Source organism: Lissotriton helveticus, chromosome 2_2 (assembly GCF_964261635.1).
Source record: "Lissotriton helveticus chromosome 2_2, aLisHel1.1, whole genome shotgun sequence".
Taxonomy (NCBI): Eukaryota; Metazoa; Chordata; class Amphibia; order Caudata; family Salamandridae; genus Lissotriton; species Lissotriton helveticus.
The window spans coordinates 509,284,793-509,304,535 of record NC_136060.1 but is presented as its reverse complement, the minus strand read 5'-3'; the positions used below and the strand labels follow the sequence as shown (position 1 = coordinate 509,304,535).

General features: G+C 47.1%; 1 protein-coding gene across 1 annotated transcript in view; it reads left to right on the top strand.

The window, feature by feature from the left end:
- The window catches only part of LOC144821694 (uncharacterized), a 36,099-nt gene extending 19,468 nt beyond the window's left edge, over nt 1–16,631 (top strand). The window contains exons 3-5 of the mRNA XM_078678912.1: nt 2,608–2,705; nt 4,994–5,159; nt 14,961–16,631. Coding sequence (XP_078535038.1) covers nt 2,608–2,705; nt 4,994–5,159; nt 14,961–16,631 — 1,935 coding nt within the window. The remainder of the gene's footprint in view (nt 1–2,607; nt 2,706–4,993; nt 5,160–14,960) is intronic.
- Nucleotides 16,632–19,743: the final 3,112 nt, after the last annotated feature.

Genomic DNA, 19,743 nt, shown 5'->3' with positions numbered 1-19,743 from the left:
AGTCTGGGTGATGAGGCATTGATAGTCTTGGTGATGAGACACTGACAGACTGGGTGATGAGACATTGACAGTCTGGGTGATGAGGCACTGACATTCTGGGTGATGAGGCATTGACAGTCTGGGTGATGAGGCATTGACAGCCTGGGTGATGAGGCACTGACAGTCTGGGTGATGAGGCATTGACAGCCTGGGTGATGAGGCATTGACAGACCGGGTGATGAGGCATTGATTGTCTGGGTGATGAGGCATTGACAGACTGGGTGATGAGGCACTGACAGACCGGGTGATGAGGCATTGATTGTCTGGGTGATGAGGCATTGACAGACTGGGTGATGAGGCTTTGAAAGTCTGGGTGATGAGGCATTGACAGACTTGGTGATGAGGCATTGACAGACTGGGTGATGAGGCTTTGAAAGTCTGGGTGATGAGTCATTGACAGACCGGGTGATGAGGCACTGACAGACCGGGTGATGAGGCACTGACAGACCAGGTGATGAGGCACTGACAGACCGGGTGATGAGGCATTGATTGTCTGGGTGATGAGGCATTGACAGACCGGGTGATGAGGCTTTGACAGCCTGGGGGATGAGGCATTGACAGTCTGGGTGATGAGGCACTGACAGTCTGGGTGATGGGACATCGACAGTCTGGGTGCTGAGGCATTGACAGTCTGGGCGATGAGGCATCGACAGTCTGGGTGGTGAGACACTGATAGTCTGGGTGATGGAGCATTAACATTCTGGGTGATGAGGCATTGACAGACTGCATGATGAGGCATTGACAGCCTGGGTGATGAGGCATTGACAGTCTGGGTGATGAGGCTTTGAAAGTCTGGGTGATGAGGCATTGACAGTCTAGGTGATGAGGAATTGATAGTCTGGGTGATGAGGCATTGATAGTCTTGGTGATGAGACACTGACAGACTGGGTGATGAGACATTGACAGTCTGGGTGATGAGGCACTGCCATTCTGGGTGATGAGGCATTGACAGTCTGGGTGATGAGGCTTTGACAGCCTGGGGGATGAGGCATTGACAGTCTGGGTGATGAGGCACTGACAGTCTGGGTGATGGGACATCAACAGTCTGGGTGGTGAGAAACTGATAGTCTGGGTGATGGGGCATTAACATTCTGGGTGATGAGGCATTGACAGACTGCGTGATGAGGCATAGACAGACTTGGTGATGAGGCATTGACAGTCTGGGTGATGAGGCTTTGAAAGTGTGGGTGATGCGGCATCGACAGTCTGGGTGATGAGACTTTGAAAGTCTGGGTGATGAGGCACTGAAAGACCGAGTGATGAGGCATTGACAGTCTGGGTGATGAGGCATTGACAGTCTGGGTGATGAGGCATTGATGATTTGATAAGACAGCCAGCAGTGGTGTTTCTGGTCAGCACGGGATTAAATATCCCAATGTTATAGTCCTTTTATGTCCACTCTTGGAGTTCTGACTGCCCCCAAAACTGAATCCTTGGTAAATGTTTTCACAATATTAGGAGTGCAGCTAATTATCTTGTTCACATTATACTTTCCAATTCGAATCAATCAGTCAATCAATCAATCATGGAATTTGTAAAGTGCACTACTTACCCCTGAGGGTTTCAAGGCGCTTGCATCTGTAATCACTCTTTTGTTTTCAATTACTTTCCAAATCTCGTTTTTCAATTCATTTCCAGACATTGGTGTCTTTTTCCAAAAAGTTCTTTTTATTAGGTATCCAATTCTATCACACTTAAAACAGACGCAGCCAACGCGTTTCATCCCTTATAGGGATCAGACAGGACTAGGACACACGCGTCGAAAGGCTGCTCGACAGTAGCCCAGATATTTCAACGGGGAATAGATGGAAAAGAAGAATTTTGCGAAGTAGGATAAATCAAATTGCCCTCATGAATTTCCTATAAAGGATGAAAATCGTTGGTCGGGTCTGTTAGAGCCGGGTCCACTCGGGTGCTGGGCCGGCCTGATCCCGTGTCCGCTCACTGCTAGCCAGGTGCGCCTCTACTGAGCTTCAACAGTCGAGCGATGCACCCTCCCCATGCCCTCAACTCTTCCCTCTATCACTAAGTGTGCCCTTGCACCAGCCCTGCTCTGCCTGCAGGGGACTTCTGGGCAGAAACCGCTCTGTACGGTGGGATCCGGCAGATCCCCGGCTGCAAAGCTAGAGGCGGGATCAATCTGGGTCAATTTCCACACAGATTTTTTAATATTTGAAGAAAATGTGTTGTGCGGTAGCTTTATACTGAGATTTACCTTTGAAGCAAAGTTAAATGATGCCCTTATGATGGACAGAACTCTGTACGTATCGCCTTCTGTGCATGGCAAAATGCACTTTACCCATCGCAATCAGCCCAGTGGGTCACTGTCAGTCAGACATACTTGATGCACCCGGCTATCCATTCTCCCTTAGAAGGTAGCATGAATACTACTATGAAGGATAATAGTGACTCCTTTTATCAACCTATTTTTATAGTAGTGAAAGTGCTTTGAATGTTATATATCACAAGTAACATCTTTCATTATTAGTGATTTGAAATGGCATAAGTGTGTCACGAAGTTCTATAGAAGTACAATATTTGCGTACTAACCCGTTGCCTTGTCCTCAGGTCACGATGAGGCAGCTCTGGAGACAGGTGTACAATGAGCTTGGTGCGAACCCCAACAGCACCAGCGCTGCCACTTGCACCAGGAAGCACTACGAGAGGTGAGTGCTCCCTGCTAAAGGCTTCCGGAGCGAGTTATAAGGGTGGGGGGAGGTGCAGTGCCAACAGTCCTGGTGCATTGGATGCAGCCCTGTTACCATCACGGCCATTCTTGGCATGTTCCGTTCTAAAGGGCTGTATGACAGAGGCACGCTTGGATAAACCGCGCGTGCCTCTTCAACGCAGTCCAAACCATGAATGCGTCTTAACCACACATTCCTTTACCACGCATGCCTTTACCACACAATTTCATTGTAAATACATGATTGATAAGGTATATACATGATTAAGTTGGCTACTACCCCAACCCCCCCTCTGACCCTAAGCCCTAAAACTCGATCCCCGTACCTCACCCCCCTCCACCTTCATCCTGCCCTTAAAACTACCACTCCCCCCTCCACCCTGAGGCTTAAAACCCTGCCCCCTTTAAAAAAACTACCCCGACCAAACTCACCCTGAGCCCTAAAACCTACCCTCATCTCTAAACCCCTCCCAACCCAGCACCAACCCTGAAAACTACCCGAACCCCCTCCCGCGCCCTGAGCCCTAAAATCGAAAACTATGCCTCATTCGACAAATGACCCCAACCCCCCCGCCCCGCTTCAGCCCCAGAACTGGCCTCCAAACCTTTAAAACTGACCCGCCCCAGCCCGCTTACCTGTTCGCATCTGGAGCTCCCTGTTCCAACGCTTCCTCTTAGTCTCCCTGCCCATTTGGACAGCTAGACCGTGCACTGACTTAATCACGCGTATGCGTGGCTCAGCCCGTGTAGTTAAGGACGTTTCTCATTCCAAAGGAGTCATCGGCAGTATAGAGTACCAGCGGTACGGTAAGCAAAAACTCCTCCCTCCCTAGAAGCCTCCTGAGGTCGGTAAAGTGAGTTCAGTTAGGTTTTGTAACAGTAACAGATGTTAGTTGCAGCACTTGGGTGTCGACGAAGTATTAAAAGAAACAAGACATTATCAGAACCTGGTTACATGGGAGGGCGACCACTCTAAGAGGCACACAAAGTTCACAAATACAATTTGACAGGTTCCTCAGTGTGCAAGTCCTGTGAGTACTGATTTCTCTGAACTAGGCCTTGGCCCACGACACTTTACTTCACAGGGTGGCGCTGTGCATTTTGTTTGGCCCAATATGCCATTGAACGTCATATTTCCAGAGTCTGGCATTTGTATTCATTTCTATTTTTTCTGTGCCAAAAAATAGAGGGGCATATTTACAAGAGAATGGCGGAGCATGGCGTTAAGCAAATGCAGCACACATAGAAGTTGTAACTCGTCATTATTTAATGATCGTTTATGTGCACCTTCTTGCACATACGCAATCATTCATGGTGATTTGCTTTTTGTATGTGTGCTGCATCTGCAAAAACGAGGAGAAATAAAGCATTTCTCCTTGTTTTGCCATGTTAAGACCAGGTTTTCCCTGGCCTTAATTTTGGCGATGGCTTCTATTTAGGCCACCCTTGTAAATAGGGAGCATCATCAAAATCAATGGGTGTTGCGTTGGAACGCTCACTTCAATAACCATTGGCCACCCCTTTCACCCTAAGTGTACCGTGAAAGAGGGCCTTATTTACAAGGCGGTGTTAAGTCACGTTAAGTGGCTTAAAACTGCCTTGTAAATAAGGCGAAGGGATTATCGCCACAGGAACATCACAAAAAGTGGCATTCCTGTGACGATAGGGACTGGTAAATATGCCCCAGAGTTGTTGTTTTATCTGTAACAGCCTCAGTACTCTGGTCCCTTTAAACAACAACCTCACCACATGATCTTGAGAGAGCACCTGAAAAACAGTCTTCAAATAAGTCTTTGAGTAGAGAACCACTGGATCTGCATCCATCATCAACCATTTGCCTGACGAGTGTGGTCCCCCAGGCCTTGAGTGAAAAATTGCAGCAAACCCTCCCTACAATCCCCTTCAAGTCCAATCCAGCCGCTGGTCACAGTGCACAACTGAATGAACACAAGAAATTGAATTGCACCGGGTACTACTGCTCTGTTCAATATTTCCAGATTGCCTTGTTGCAGAAGTATCTTAACGTTTCTCACTCAACACCTTCAGGCAGGCCGAGCATTCAGATATTGATTGTCCCACTTCTACTTTCAAGTCCTTCCTCCAGGACATTCACAGTTCTCTTCTCCTCCAGGAAGTGCCGTACTATGGCATTGTGTCTCAAGCTGGCTCCTGAATTCCCCACTAGTGACAGAATGATTGCAAGCCATGCACTCATTTTTATGTCTGATCTGCGATTTTACCATAGTTTTCCTCCATTCTCACCAACAGGCTTCTTCTCCCCTATGAACGTCACGTGCGAGGCGAGGAGCAGATTCCTGTGTCCCCCCCAAGGACGCTCAAGCGTTGCTATCGCAGCATGTATAGGGAGACAACACCAGAAAATCTAGTGGCAGTTATGAAAGAACCACAGCCTGTGGAGAGTCCATCTTGGAAGGTAAGGCTGTGGTCCATTTGTTGGCACAGATGGGCTGAGTGGGGTTCAGTCTCCCAATATCCTAGTGATTCAGAAAGTCAGTTAGAGCAAGCACAAAGTTAAGAAACATCAGGGCAGTACTCCAGAAGGACGGTAGGGCTTGAGCAGAGTCAGTCACATGCATCCTTGCCCAAATTTCGTCAGCGGTTAATTTCTGCAAAAGATTGCGAGCTCCGTGTTATGGGAGAGTCCTGGTGTGATAATTTCCCAGATTGTCAGGTGGTTAACAACCCTGCACACGGAAGTTGAAAGAAAATTCCAGAGCCAATCTCTCATTGAAGAGAATGTGCATACTCCTGTTCTGGCCTATAGACACAACACATGGCACAAAAGCAATTCTGTTATGGTATATTCATAGACATATACTAAACGTATACATCAATTTTCATGACTTTGCTTTTTGATCACTTTACTTTTTATATATATATATATATATATATATTCACGCTCCAAGGTTGTCCACCTTATGAGTAGCACGCGAGCAGCAGCTTTATTTATGTGTAGGTGAGGACGTGGGATCGAGGACGGGCCCACTCGTGGAGTCCATACAGGACTTGATTGTGTGCTTTCCGCACTACACTTCCCAGAAGTCTCATTGGAGCCTCCCATTGGCGGGTGAGTTATATGAAATTGGAGAAGTGTAGCTGGTGCGCACACCGCTTCCGTTAAAGCCCCTGAAGAGAAGCAGATGGAGCTTCGAAACGCGTCGGGCAGATCCATTACGGAGCGGCGTCTACGAGCGGATCCCCGTCCTCACCTACACATAAATAAAGCTGCTGCTCGCGTGCTACTCACAAGGTGGACAACCTGGAGCGTGAATATATATATATATATATATATATATATATATATATATATATATATATATATATATATATATATATATATATATATATATATATATATATATATATATATAATAAGCTGCCCATGACATATATATCACAAACATTATATCATACTAAATTACATTTACATAGTGAGAATATTGTCGATCCCAGTGAACATACACACAATACATGTGACAATGAAACCATTTGGTGTCTAATGTCCAAACTCAGAAGTTCACACTATCCTTTAATCTTGTTTTCTTTGTTATGCTATATAAAAAAGCAAAGTCATCAAAAAGCAAGGTCATGAAAATAAATGTATAAGTTGGGTATATAACAATGAATATATCATAAGAGAATTGTGTGTCCCATGTGTTAGTTTTTTAGTACATATTTATGACTTCCTGCTTTTGATTCATCCCTGGAAAATAGGTGTTGCATTTGTTTTCAGTTAATGTGAAATGGAGTTCTCTAATTAGTAGGAGAACAAAGAAAAACCAAAGGTGGTGATGGACGGAGCGTTGACAATACAAACACTTACCCCCAGTCAACTGATCTGGGTTTGATCCATCACCGTTCTTTAGCCCACTCCGCCACCCCAGTTCAGACATGGCCATATGCAAATCAGTCTGACCCTCTGCCTCATGGGAACAGTCCAGCCCGAACTGCCAAGCCATGTCTTCCCTGGACCGGAATCAAGCTTCCCAGGACCGGTTTCTGGCATTACAGCCGTCTTCATCCGGGCTTGCTTGACTCCAGTGGCAAAGTGAGCAAGGGACTCACGTCTGAGCATACCCTGCCAACTGGGGGCGAACAAAGACAAACTTCAAATTGAAACAGCCACGTGGCTGTGTGGGGTGTTGTCTTTATGAGTGATACCCAACAGCAGGTGAACGCTTCCTTTTCTACAACTGAATTATTGGCCTCACCTTTCGGCTCCACTCTGGATGCATGAGCCACAGCTGCAGCCTTACTATCAGTCACTTGCATTAACACACACCTTGAGCCATAGGTAAAGGTATTTGTGATTATGATCGGTCGGCAACTTGAGTGAAACACTTTTGGATATTGACCTAGACTCATCTTTCAACTTCACAGGCTCACTCCCACGCTTTTGACTCTATATTTTTTATATCTTTTTTTAGCATGTTACACATTTGTTAGCACAGTTTGCTCCAAACTTTGCAAAGCACTCCACTAGTCCTAGGAACTAGTGAAGTTGCTCCATGTTGTAGTACTGTCAACTCATTTAATTTTGGGTGGAGTCTTATGTAGCGCAAACTAGACCCGATGGTATCAGAGCGCTTTACATGAGCACCAGTTATGTTACAGACGGACACATTCATTTTGTTAGGCACGGGGAGATTAACAGCCTGATTCATCAATCTCCCGTTTTGCGAGCCCCTAATAGCGATTCATAAGGAATCGCTATTAAGGACTTGCAAAACGGGATTCATGTAGGAATTGCAAAAAATATTGCGATTCCTACATGTTCCTTATTTGCGAGTAGCAAATTGCTAATCGCAAATAAGGAATATCTCCCCATGCATTCCTATGGGCCTACAGGCCCATAGGAATGAATGGGGAGTTATTCCTTATTTGCGATTAGCAATTAGCTAATCGCAAATAAGGATGCGATTTCAAGGGTGCAGGGGTGTCCAAAGGGTGTTCAGCTCTACATTCCTAAAAGGTCACTGAGATCCGCTAACACTTGCCTCCTACCAGTACCGCGCACTAGGACGGTAAATTGGGGAGACAGACGCTTTTTGGTCGCCGCGCCAAAACTCTGGAACCTTCTACCATTGGGTATTAAAAACGCCCCCAACCTGTTGAGTTTACGGAGGCTCTTAAAGACATGGCTGTTTAACCAGTGATCCTGTTGTTGCGGTTCTGTTAGCTCATACCTGCGCCGAGACACCTTCGGGTATTTGTTTGCGCAATAAAAATCTCATAAATAAATAAATAAATAAATGTAATCTACATTGGTGTTGCGCACACACATGTCCAAAGGACATGTGTGTGTGTAACATGCAACTTAGAAAAAAGCATTTAAATGCATTTTTCTAAGTTTTTGCTATTTACCACGAGGTCTGACCCCTCGGTAAATAGTGGCCCAAAATTGTGATTTCGCAATTTTAAAATGATTCATGAATTGCATTTAAGGAATCTCAAATAGAGATTCCTTAAATGCAATTCTTCGCAAATGTGCGAATTCTTTAATGGCGAATTTTGCATTTGGGATGATGAATCCCAAATGCAAAAATTGCACTCGTAAAAGGCAAGATTCTGAGAATCTTGCCCTTTGCGAGTGCAATTTAGCTTTATGAATCAGGCTGTAAGTGATTAGCCCAGAATCACAGGATGTTGAGCGTCCCTGCCGAGACTCGAATCCGGTTCCCCAGCTCCAAGGTCGAACGCCTTAGCCGTTTGACCACATTCACAATGTCTCCCCACATTTGAAAGGTTTAACCAAAGTTTTCTTTGACTTAATTATACCTTTACAGTCTACAAAAGGAGGGGTCAAGAAGAGCACAATCCTAAGAACAAATGAGATTGAATGACTTATTAGTCATAACAAATAGTGACATCAGTCCAATTTCAAGCATCGTGGAGTCTTCATATTTAGACAGGATAACAGAGCAAAAAGTTCATATTGTAATTTTCTTTATTTGGAGTTCCGTCATGAAAGTAAATGTAGCATCGACAGAAACAGCCAACACGTTTTTCGTCGGTACCATCAATCAGTACCATGACTTTCTCAAGGCTAAGCAAAAGATAGTAACCATGATGCGTCAAGGCCTTTCCTATGAGATAAAATATGACTGTGAAGCCAAGAACCAACAATTGTGTACAGTTAAGATGAACACCGAAACACTGACTTCCAAGAATAGTCGGAATCCGACACATTAGTCTTGAAAGAGTAGAAGTCACACCCCGGCCGGTGTACCGGACCACAATGTAGATCAGAATTGATGATCATCCACGCAATAAAGCATGATTGATGTCAAAATCAAAATATAGTATTGTGAACCCGAACATGATAAGATTAAAGCCCCGACAAAGAATAAGAAGGACAGCAGTCCCAGGTGGAGAACTGGTGTCAAGTCAACAATTATAAATAAACAAGTCGCAGGGTATCGGCGAACTGAAGCGCTGCCCCAAAGTATCTAGAGGCTGTGATTGAGCAAAAAGGTCCGCATAATAACGAGACAGAGAAAAAAAATATATATATATATATATATACTGCAACCCAGGTTAAGTAAAGTCCATAAGGTCCAACTACACTCTGAGTAGCCCCGGTTGCATCTCAGACAATGCGTCTCGCGCTTTCTGCTCATTCACTGTCATGTTATAAACACTAAAAACACTAATGTTGTCTGCACCTATCATTCTTGTCATTCCTAGAACTGAGAGTGTCAAGTTATTCAGATAATGACCTAGATATAACACCTGATGCAACACACGATCTGGGACAAATGTTCACTTATCATAATGTCAAGTCCATCAAAAGAACATCCATAGATAAAAGATCAAAAGTGTGTAGCCCGAATCGACGTCCCTTCATCTCCCATTTTCTTAAAAGATTTGTATAAGACACTTGTTTGGTGCCTGGATTCTGCATCCAATATTCCTCAAACTATGTCAGAGATTTTCATCTATGATAATAATTTAGGGGCAGATTTACAAGCCCCTTGCGCCACTTTTGCGTCACTTTTCCCATGTTAAAAGTGACGCAAAAGTGGCACAGGGGCTTGTAAATCTGCCCCTTAGTATTTAAGGACCACCACTTGTCCTCTTAAGTGGAGAGAAACTTCACCCATGTCACAGACGCAGATCGAAGTTCCAAATGAGCACGGCACCAGATTCCATCTCGACTGAAGAAGCCTCGCGCAAGACTCCCCGAGGCGCTGTGAAGCATTCCATTCTACCGTCACAAACTTGTGTCGTTATTGTGTTCTTGCATTGATGCAATCCAATAGCTCTTGGGTTTGTGATCGAAATAGCTCCCAAGCGATTCCAAACAGACAACAAACCCTGTTGTCCAGATACGCACACCACCTCCAAAAAAACTCAGTCTTATTAATTATTTAATGATAAGCTAGAACCAGCATAGCTATTAGAGAGAGCACAGTGAGGGTTTAAGGTATATAAATTATGAGGTTACAATTTGTCCCTGTTTTTACTGTTATTGAAAAGCTTGCCTGTTTTTATTATCTTCTGTGATGTTAACAAAATTATGTGCAGTAGGTCTCGCCATTTTAAAATAACTATTTAAAAAATAAACATGTTGAAATACATATTGCGTTTCTAGTGATCTTGAGTGTGTAAATCATTATTGAACGATGGTTTGGATTACCACTGCTTCCTGTTAGTAACCCAGAAGCATTTATGAATGGGGTGTGGTTCTACGAAGATACAAGGACCTGGTTTTCACACTCAGTGCTGGTGCATTGAGCTAAGTTCACTCATGTCACCCATGGGTGTGAAAATAATCCTTGTAGAGCCAAGCCAAAGACAGATCTGTCAATCTTTCTTGCAGCGTAACGCTGGAAGCCCACTTGCTGCGCTGCACAGCATGGAAGGGAAAGGGCAGGTATGTGCTGTATTTAATATTAAGCCGCACATTCCTGTCCGTTTCTGTTAGAACTGGGGGTCTCTAGTTGGCAGAGGTAGGTACCACTGTCCAAATAGGGACCCTTGCTTCTAGTCAGGGCAAGGAGATAACCCTCTGAGATAACCCCTGCTCACCCTCTAGGTAGCTTGGCACGAGCAGTCTAGGCTAACCAGAGGCAATGCGTAAAGTATTTGTACTAACACAGTGAAAACACCACAAACTGACTCCACAACAGTTTAGAAAAATAAAGGTATTTAATCTAAACTACACAAGACCAAAACGACAAAAATCCAACATACACAGTTCAAGAATAGGGTTTCAAAAGTGTTCCTAAGGTTTGCGATAAAGTTCTTTAAGTTGCAATAGAATAAACCACAGATGCGTGAAAAGTTCACAGTTGCGTCACGTTTACTCACAGTACCTTTTAGTTGCAACAAAGTTCCAAAAGCAGAAGCTGGTGCAGTGGAAAACAAGCGATGTGTTGCTCCTGAGACCCTGGGGAGGCGATGTGACAACCCCGCTGCAGCAGCGGGCGTGTTGCGACGAATCCGGTCTGTATGGGGAGGAAGGCCACTTGTATGGATTCCGGTGCGTAGGTTCCGTAGGAAGTCTGTTCTCGCAAAAGGCACGATGCGACGATCTCGTAGGGGCTGCGACGATCTCTGGGGTGACAATGCGCGGTGCAGCGGTGATCCTCTCTCTCGCAGCTCCTCGATGCGATGATTCTGCGACGATGCTCGCAGCGACGTGATGCGGTCCGCAAGCAAGCGTTGCGGCAATCTCACCCAGCGACGACAGGCTCTGCGACGACACTCGCAGCGATGTTCGACTTTCCCGCACCGGTCTGGTGCGTCTCGCAAACGAAGGATGTGATGGCTCTGGCAGCGGCGCAGGCGCTGCGACAATCTCGACCTTCGTAGCGGCGGGAAACTTCTCGCACTGTCGGGGATGCACTCCGCAAGCGAGCGATGCGACACTTTTCGATTGCAAAAGTCTCTCAAGCTTAGTTTCAAGCTTCCCAGATCAGGTACAACTTCCAGAGGCCCCACAACTGGATCAAGCACTCTAGGAAGGACAGAACTCTCTCAGCAGAGTTCAGGGAAGCTGGGGTGAAGTCCTTTTGTTCCTGGGACTTCAGAACAGGGAGCTAGCTCTTCTCAGGCCCTTGGAGATTCCTTCAAGACAGGGGACACAGCACACTAGCAAAGTCCTTCCCCTCTCCTTGGCAGCAAAGCAACAGCAGGTCAGTCCAGCAGAGCAACAGCAGGACAGTCTCCCTTCTTCAGTTTCAGCTTTCTCCTTGGCAGAGGTTCCTTCTTGATTCCAGGATGATCTAATTTTCTGTTGTCAGGGGTCCTGTACTTATACCCCTAAAAGTCTTTGTTGTCTTTGTGCAAGTGGGCCCTGAGCCCGGTCTGAACCAGTTCTGGGTGTTTCCTGAGTACTTTGTTTTGCTGGCTTCTTCTTTCCTTTCAGAGTGAGGGGCAGGGTCGTCATCCGCCCAGCAGGAGGTGGAGCCAGCATTGTGGAAGGCAGGCACAGCCCTATTCAGCCCAGGTGCTAACTCCTCCCACCACTCCAGTTGCAAATGCAGTCATTCAGCCTAGGGCTGACCCGGTCAGCCTCCTGGGGCATCCCCAGCCCCTGTCACTCTCAAACCAGACAGTCAATACACAAACAGGCCCAGGCACACAGAAGGGTCAGACAAGAGAACAGCAACTTTCTAAAAGTGCTGTTCTCAAACACAGGATTTAAAAACAACCTTAAAGATGTGTTATTAAATTCTGAGTTCAGGGATACTAGATACTCATGTCCCATCTTGTTCCTTTGGGAAGAAATGCTGTTAACCACTGTAGCCAGCATCCCCCATGTTAATCTATGGAGCAAGATAGCCTTACAGTAGTGAAAAACGAAAATGGCTGCCATTCACTATCAGAGCATGTCACCTGCACTAGTACATGCTCTACCTTTTACATACACTGCACCCTGCCCAGGGGGGTATCTTAGGACTTCCATAGGGGTGACTGATGTGCACAAAAAGGGAAGGGTTAGGCCTGGCCAGTGGGGACACTGACCAGGAGGACATGGCAGTTTCTAAACTGCCCATAGGCACTGCAGTGGCAGGCCTGAGACACCATTTTAGAGCTACTCCCGTGGGTGGCACAATCAGTGCTGCAGGCCCACTAGTAGCATTTGTCATCACCAGCCCTGGCACACCCAGTGCACTTTACTAGGGACTTCATGGTGATACAAATATGCCAATCATGGATATACTATCAGAATAACACTTTACATAGGGAGCACTTACACTCTGGCACTGATCAGCAGTGGCAGAGAGTCCAAAGCATCTAAACCAGCAAAAACGAAATCCAGCACAGCATCAAAAATACAGGAGACAGAGGCCAAAAGACAGGGGAAACCACGCCAAAGATGCCAGGTCTAACAGTTTCCAGCACTGGCGCACCTCTGGCTGCCTAGCACCTACACAGACACCCTTGGGTCATGTTGCCAGGGTGCCTGCATTGTAGGCAGGATTGTTTTTATGCCGGAAGGGACACCTTCCTGTCCAAAATTAATCCTCAGCGGTATTTTCCTCTTCTATGTGTGCTGTAGAAATAGGAAAAAATGAGGAGAAATGTATCCTCGTTACGCCTCACATGTGGAGGTGTAGCATTTGGACACATTCCCAGGTCCACCACTAATGGTAAATCTGGTGCAACAGCCACGCTCCACCCATAGAAACGCCTCCCTGAGGCAGAGTAACACAAGGCAATGATTGGTGCTTCTTTGCATTACTCTAGGTGTATCAAGCTGGCCTTGCGTGGCTGGGGAACATCCTTTACAAAGGAACTTTTACAACGAAGTGCCTTTACGACGCAACCATTACAACGCAACTTTTACAATGAATTGCACTGGGGGGGGGGCGCTCTAGGATAGGGAATAGTTTCCAACACCTTTCCTACTATCCATGGGGACTGGAGTTGGAATAGTAAATTAAACTATTCACTATCTAGCGCCCCCCAACGCAAGTCGTTGTAACGACTTGCATTGTAAAACTTGCGTCGTAAAGGCATGCGTTGCAATAGCATGCGTTGTAACATCATACATCCTGCGTGGCTTGATAAATCTCACTTAGGTTTTGCATTGCCCGGGCACATTAAAGATACACTGCAGAGCTCTGCACAGAAGTGCCCACCACCGACCACTTATGGCTGGACGTTGCTTCGAAATTGACGGAGAGGCGTCCTGAGAATTGGTGATGCTGCAGCCTTGCTGAGAAGTGCTGGTACTGAACCGTTCAAGGTACTGCAGACAATCGGGAAGTTGTGGTATTGAACCCTTCACTGTACCACAGCTATCGAAGATATGCTGGTATTCAACTGTTCGATCGCTAAAACTTTTCCACTTTAGATGAGTGCTGTATATTGCAGCACACATGCAAAGTGGGATAAGTTAGAAGAAACAAATTTTTTTCTTTTTAACACCTGCTTCAAAGTGGTATTGCTTTTCTGCAAACCCCTGTGTACTGTTGCAGAAACACTGTTAACTGGGTGCATCAATTTGGGAGCGCTACAGACTACATCTGAGTTAATGTCACACTGCTCCACTATGCATTGTAGAGAGCCCCAGCCACTGAGCCTTGGGAAAGCAGGCATAGATCAAGGAAGAACTAGGTAATTAGTGGGTGTACGTGGAGCACTGTCGGCTTAGTATCTAGAGACACTAACTTGCATTCTGTTAATGTAGTGGAGTCTTTACTTCTGGTTCTCTGTGTTAAGGTTCTTTACTTTCTGTTAGAGATAAGCTCTGGGTGGACATTCTGGTGCTGAGTTGTGTTCTTGTTGGGCTCTAACCTCAAGCACCCCCACACTCCCTCCCTGAGAAGCCTGTGACTGCTCGCTCTCGCTACCACCAAGAGTAAAGTGTGGAAGGGGCTGTACTCGGCCGCTGTGCGGAGCCACAATAAGATGTAACCCAGGACATCAGAGGCAAACATCCTCACCCTGCACTGTTGAGGCCTTGCCCATGCACCCCCCCAGATGATGTCTGACAATCTGTGTGTGTGTGTGTGTGTCAATGCATTGATGTGGGTTTGGTTGTGTGTGTGTGTGTGTGTGTGTGTGTGTCAATAAGTTGATGTGTGTGTGGTTGCATCTGTGTGTGTGTAAAATACCATGGTACGTAGATTTTCTTCCACTTTTTGTCCTTGATGAAGGTTCATTAATGGCTGCTCAATAATCAATGCCTCTTACAAGTTACTGATTTTGCTTTAGGCCATTCCACACAGTAACATTTCTATTTCTATTGCTTTCTCAGGACATGCCCACCTCTGGTACACACAATGTCAACAGAGTTGTGTTAGGATATTTGCCACATGTACCAGCCTATGAACAATTGTGGCAGCAACACCACCCGGAGCGCGCAGTCCCTTATTCCAGTGTTCGAGACCAGTTTACGACTCCTTCACCAGCACAAAGTGTGCACCGGATATGCTCTGACAACTCCAACCACATCTTAGAGGGTCAACGATGGACACTGAAGAGACGTGTGGTGGAAAGGCCAGTGGCACCGTCACCGGTGGAGCCTAAGAGGCATCAAGCTAATGATGACGATGGAGACAGGCAGGAGCTTCCCCTGAACTTATCTTCCAAAAGAAGGGTCTCTGAGCCCTCTGGACGCCAGGATGTCCACCCAGATCCTTCGAATGCCTCACCGTGCACCACCCCAAGGTTTTTGAACCATGTCTCCACCCTTTACCCCCCTCATCATATCCAAAAGATTGAAGGACCTCTTAAGGACCCAGTTCATGCGCCAAAGCCCTGCACAAGTGGACGCGCTTCTGAAGTCAAGAACGCTGCAACAAGCACAAGCGCTCCGCAGTGCATGTACCTAAGCAACTCGAATAGCCAAGTGAATCTAAAGAAAGACTGTCTTGAGGATGCTAAGTCTGGAACGCACTCATCACTGGACCTCACCAGTCGTCGAGCTTGTATGATGGTTGTTCCTGAGAGACTGGCGGGATGCTATAGCGCCCCTTGGGACAACGACCATCACAGCCTTGCAAAGCCTCCGCCACGTGCCTCGGCAATGCGAATTATCGAAGTTACCCAGCCCAGTTCTACCTCCAATGCGTGGCCCATAGCTGCCAAGCCTGAGGGCCGCTTCAAAGCGTCTCATATGGGTGGAAGACCCACCTGTCATAAATCAGAGCCCCAGCAGCAAGCCCAATCAGACCCGGCCCCCAGGGGGGTAGCCTACGTCTTCTCGCCCTCCTTGGTAAAGCAGAAGTATTCATTTAATGCTGGGACTGGAAGTACATTGGTTGCTGCCGCCACCAAGCCAGAGTTAAACCCACCTCTGTATGGTATGACCCAACAAGACCATCCGTCGACTCTTGCAACCTCCCCAGGCTTGCGGATAGAAATGTCCGAGAGCGGGACGAGCTTCCCAGGATCATGCCGAGTCAACAGCCGAAGCGCGCCCACCTCCACCGGAGGCTGCAGAAGCTCTGGTTCGACTCCTCTTGGACTTATCAACACCGGTGGCCATTTTGAGCAATGCAGCCTTCCAGGTCCTACGTCATCGCCGAGGACTGCTCAGGAAAGCAGATCATTCGAAGACATGCTCCAAAGAAGAAGTGAAGTAAAGCCTTGGCGCGAGCAGCCATTAGCCAATGGACAATGGCCCTTGGAAGTGAATCTCCCAAGACATGGAGGGAAGGTAGACCTTCGCTTTGACGACAAAAAGCCAACACAAGCGGTCAGTTATTTGTCTGGAGCCCTACAAAAATATCTACCTCTTGAATCCCACCTTAAACAGGTGTCTGGGGCTTGCACTGGGGGGCAGAGACAGACCATCTCCAGCCAGCAGCAAGGACTTGCCCTGTGGAGCCCCCCCAGCCTGCAGAGAGATGGACTGGGGGTCACAGGACAGAAGGGGTCACCACGCGTGCAGACATTCTGTCCTGCTGTGGTGTCCTGGGACTGACAGGGGGTTGGGAAGATGAAAGATTGAAACACTAGTTCAGCAGTATATTTATTTTTTCAGTTTTGTAAATTGCTTTCACACTGATGATAGTGAATGTCAAATGTTCTTGGAGAAACCAGATCTGGGCATTAATCCATTTGAATGGGTGCAGCGTCCAGCTGAAGACAACGCAAAGGCCTCATTCGGATGATAACGCTGTCGTCTCCTCCAAGATATGTAGAACAGGAGCTCATCATGCCTCTGAGGACACAAAGAACTAAAAAAACTGAATGGTTACCTTAGCACCAGTTTAAGTGACACTGAGCTGGTAGGACTGTGCGACCTCATGTCTTCGGAGAGTCTGACTTCTGCCTCCCAGGCTGGCGGTGGTGAGTTGTGGCTGTGGGAAGAGGCCCGTGGCCAGTGGCTCGTGGCCAGTGTGAGGAGAGGTCCACGTCGCAGTAGAAGACAGCAACGCCATGGGCATTGTGGCCCAGATGTATGGGTTTTTCATGCAACGTAGCAAGACATCTTGCTTCACGGCGCTGCGTGAGAAGGGAGCGGGCAGGAATGCGCTGTATCTATAAAGATATGACGCAGACCTGTCCTTTCCTTGTGCTGGTGCACCAGGGCCTCTTTATGAGGAATTGGCATAGGGCAGTGCCGCAAGGTTTCTTGCAGCGCTGCCCTATGCCCTGTGCCAATGTGAAAGGGCAATGTGAAAAGGCTATAAAATATGGTGCTTTCCTGTCCTTTCCCCCTGTGATGATCACAATTTGCTGCTAGTGCCAACATAGACACCCTTGCACTATGGTGCAAGGATGCCTCTGTTGCAAGCAGGGTTGTTTTTGTCACGGAAGGGGCACCTTCCTGCACAAAAACAATCCCCTGAGGTGTTTCCTCTTTCCATGTCTGCCTCAGAATGCAGCAGACATGGAAAGAGCAAAGATAAGGATGAACAAAAATATTTGTCCTTGTTACGCCTGCTCTGGAGCGGCAGAAGGTTATGGCGCTGCCCCTGGTTATGTGATTAAGTAAATCTGGGCAGAGTCAAAATCCATGGGTGTTGCGTGGGAACACCCAAAGTACTGTCCATACAACGTCTCCTAGAGGCAGATTATGGCAACGCAGTGACGTGTGCTGCCTTGCCTCACTCCATATCTATGAGGCCATGCGAAGCCACGCAGATTGGATTTGTGTCGCCTCATAGATAGGATTGAGAAGCTTACATGGACGGAGCATCCAAAAAAAAGTGACGCTACGGCGGCGCAGGCCTCTTGTAAATAAGCCCCTATGTGCTACCTAACGCCAATGCAAGCACCCTTGCTCCACGGAGCAAGGGTGCTTTCTTGTTTTACAGGTAAGATTGTTTATGTGCAGGAAGTGCAAAAAGAACAATTGATGGACAGAGTGCAGAACAATGTCATTCATTCACCCCAGTACAGAGATCTGGGCCTAAATCCATCATTTTCTTGCTCACCATGCCATTCCAGTTTGGACCCAGCCATATGCTAATCAGTCTTGACCCTGCACCCAATGGGAACAGTCCAGCCCGCACTGCCAGGCCATGTCCTCCCTGGACTGGAAACAATCATCCTAGGACCGGTTTCGGGCTTTCAGCCAGGATAGCTTGACTCCAGTGGCATGGTGAGCACGGGACCCACGTCTGGGCATACCCGTCCCACTCGGGGTGACAAATGCAAAAAGAACAATTGATGGACGGAATGCAGAACAATGTCATACATTCACCCCAGTACAGAGATCTGGACCTAAATCCATGTTCGGGCTGGACTGTCCCCATGAGGCACAAGGTCAGGGCTGATATGCATATGGCCAGGTCTAAACTGGGGTGGCATAATGAGCAAAAGAACGATGGATTTAACCCAGATCCTTTGACTGGGGGTGAATGTTTTGATTTGTTCAGCATTCCGTCCATCAATTGTGTGTCGTATGTGTAGGAAGTGACATCTCCTGCATAAAAACAATCCTCTGAGGATTTTTCCTCTCCAAAGTGTGTTGCAGAATGCAGAACAATATGAAAGAGGAAATGACCGGGAGAAATACCTATATTTCTCCTCGTTGCACCTTCCCTGGGAAGGCGTAGCATTACAACACATTCCCAGGTCTACCAGTGTCATTACATCTGGAAATTCTTCAGAAGACATGGGTGGATGTGTGAGAACACCCACTTGAGCTGCCTTGCGTTCTATAGGATTTGCCAAACACCGCAGGGCAATCCAGGCTGCCTCTGCGTGGCAAGGTAAATCTCATTCTGGGTTTTGCGTCAGCTTGCAAAACTTGTACATCTGGGACTATATTTTTGCATTACACAAAAGACAGTTGTTATCACCGGGCCGGAGATATCTGTAGCCAGTTCTCTCGGGGATTACTCGATTCAGCCAGTTTCAATGTAGGCTTATAAAACTGTACACAATGGGACCCAAGTGAAAGATGAGAATCATTTAAAATAAACCCATGTCAAAGGTGCTTTGCTATGTACATTAAAACCTATTCTTAAAAATGGTCCCAGTGACTGTGTTCAGAATAGTTATCTATTTTATTTATTGTACAGACTATTACAGCGCCCCTTCAGAGAGGTGTCAGTGCGCTTTACACTTGGACTATGAACACAGAGGTCTTGGACATGTTGAAGCAAGATGTAGGTCCAGGGGTGGGCTTTGGACTTGGTGGTTTCACAAACATGAACACGTTTGTAACAGCAGCCTGCCGGGCCCTGCCTGGCCCTGCCTGGCCCTGCCTGGCCCTGCCTCGCCCTGTTAAAATAGCTTAGTGGAAGTGGGGTTTGAAGGGAGAGAAAAGAAGAGAGGTGGGGAGGGGAGTGGGGGTGAAGAGGCAGTGGAAGCAGTGCCTGGGTCAGGAACAGAGTCGGAGTGAGGAGGTTGGGAATACTGGAAAGAGGTGGATGATACGGAAGGTCCCGGAAACGGTGGGTACCCAGATCAGGGCTTCTGTTTTTAACTCCTTCGCTGCGGGGGTTATTCCCCCGCTGTGCTGGGGGGGCGCGGACAGCGCCCGCATGCTCATGACGAGCTCAGCTCGTCATGAGCCACGGCGCTTCGGTGCTCATGACGAGCTCAGCTCGTCACAGGTGCACCGGCTCCCGTGGAACGTT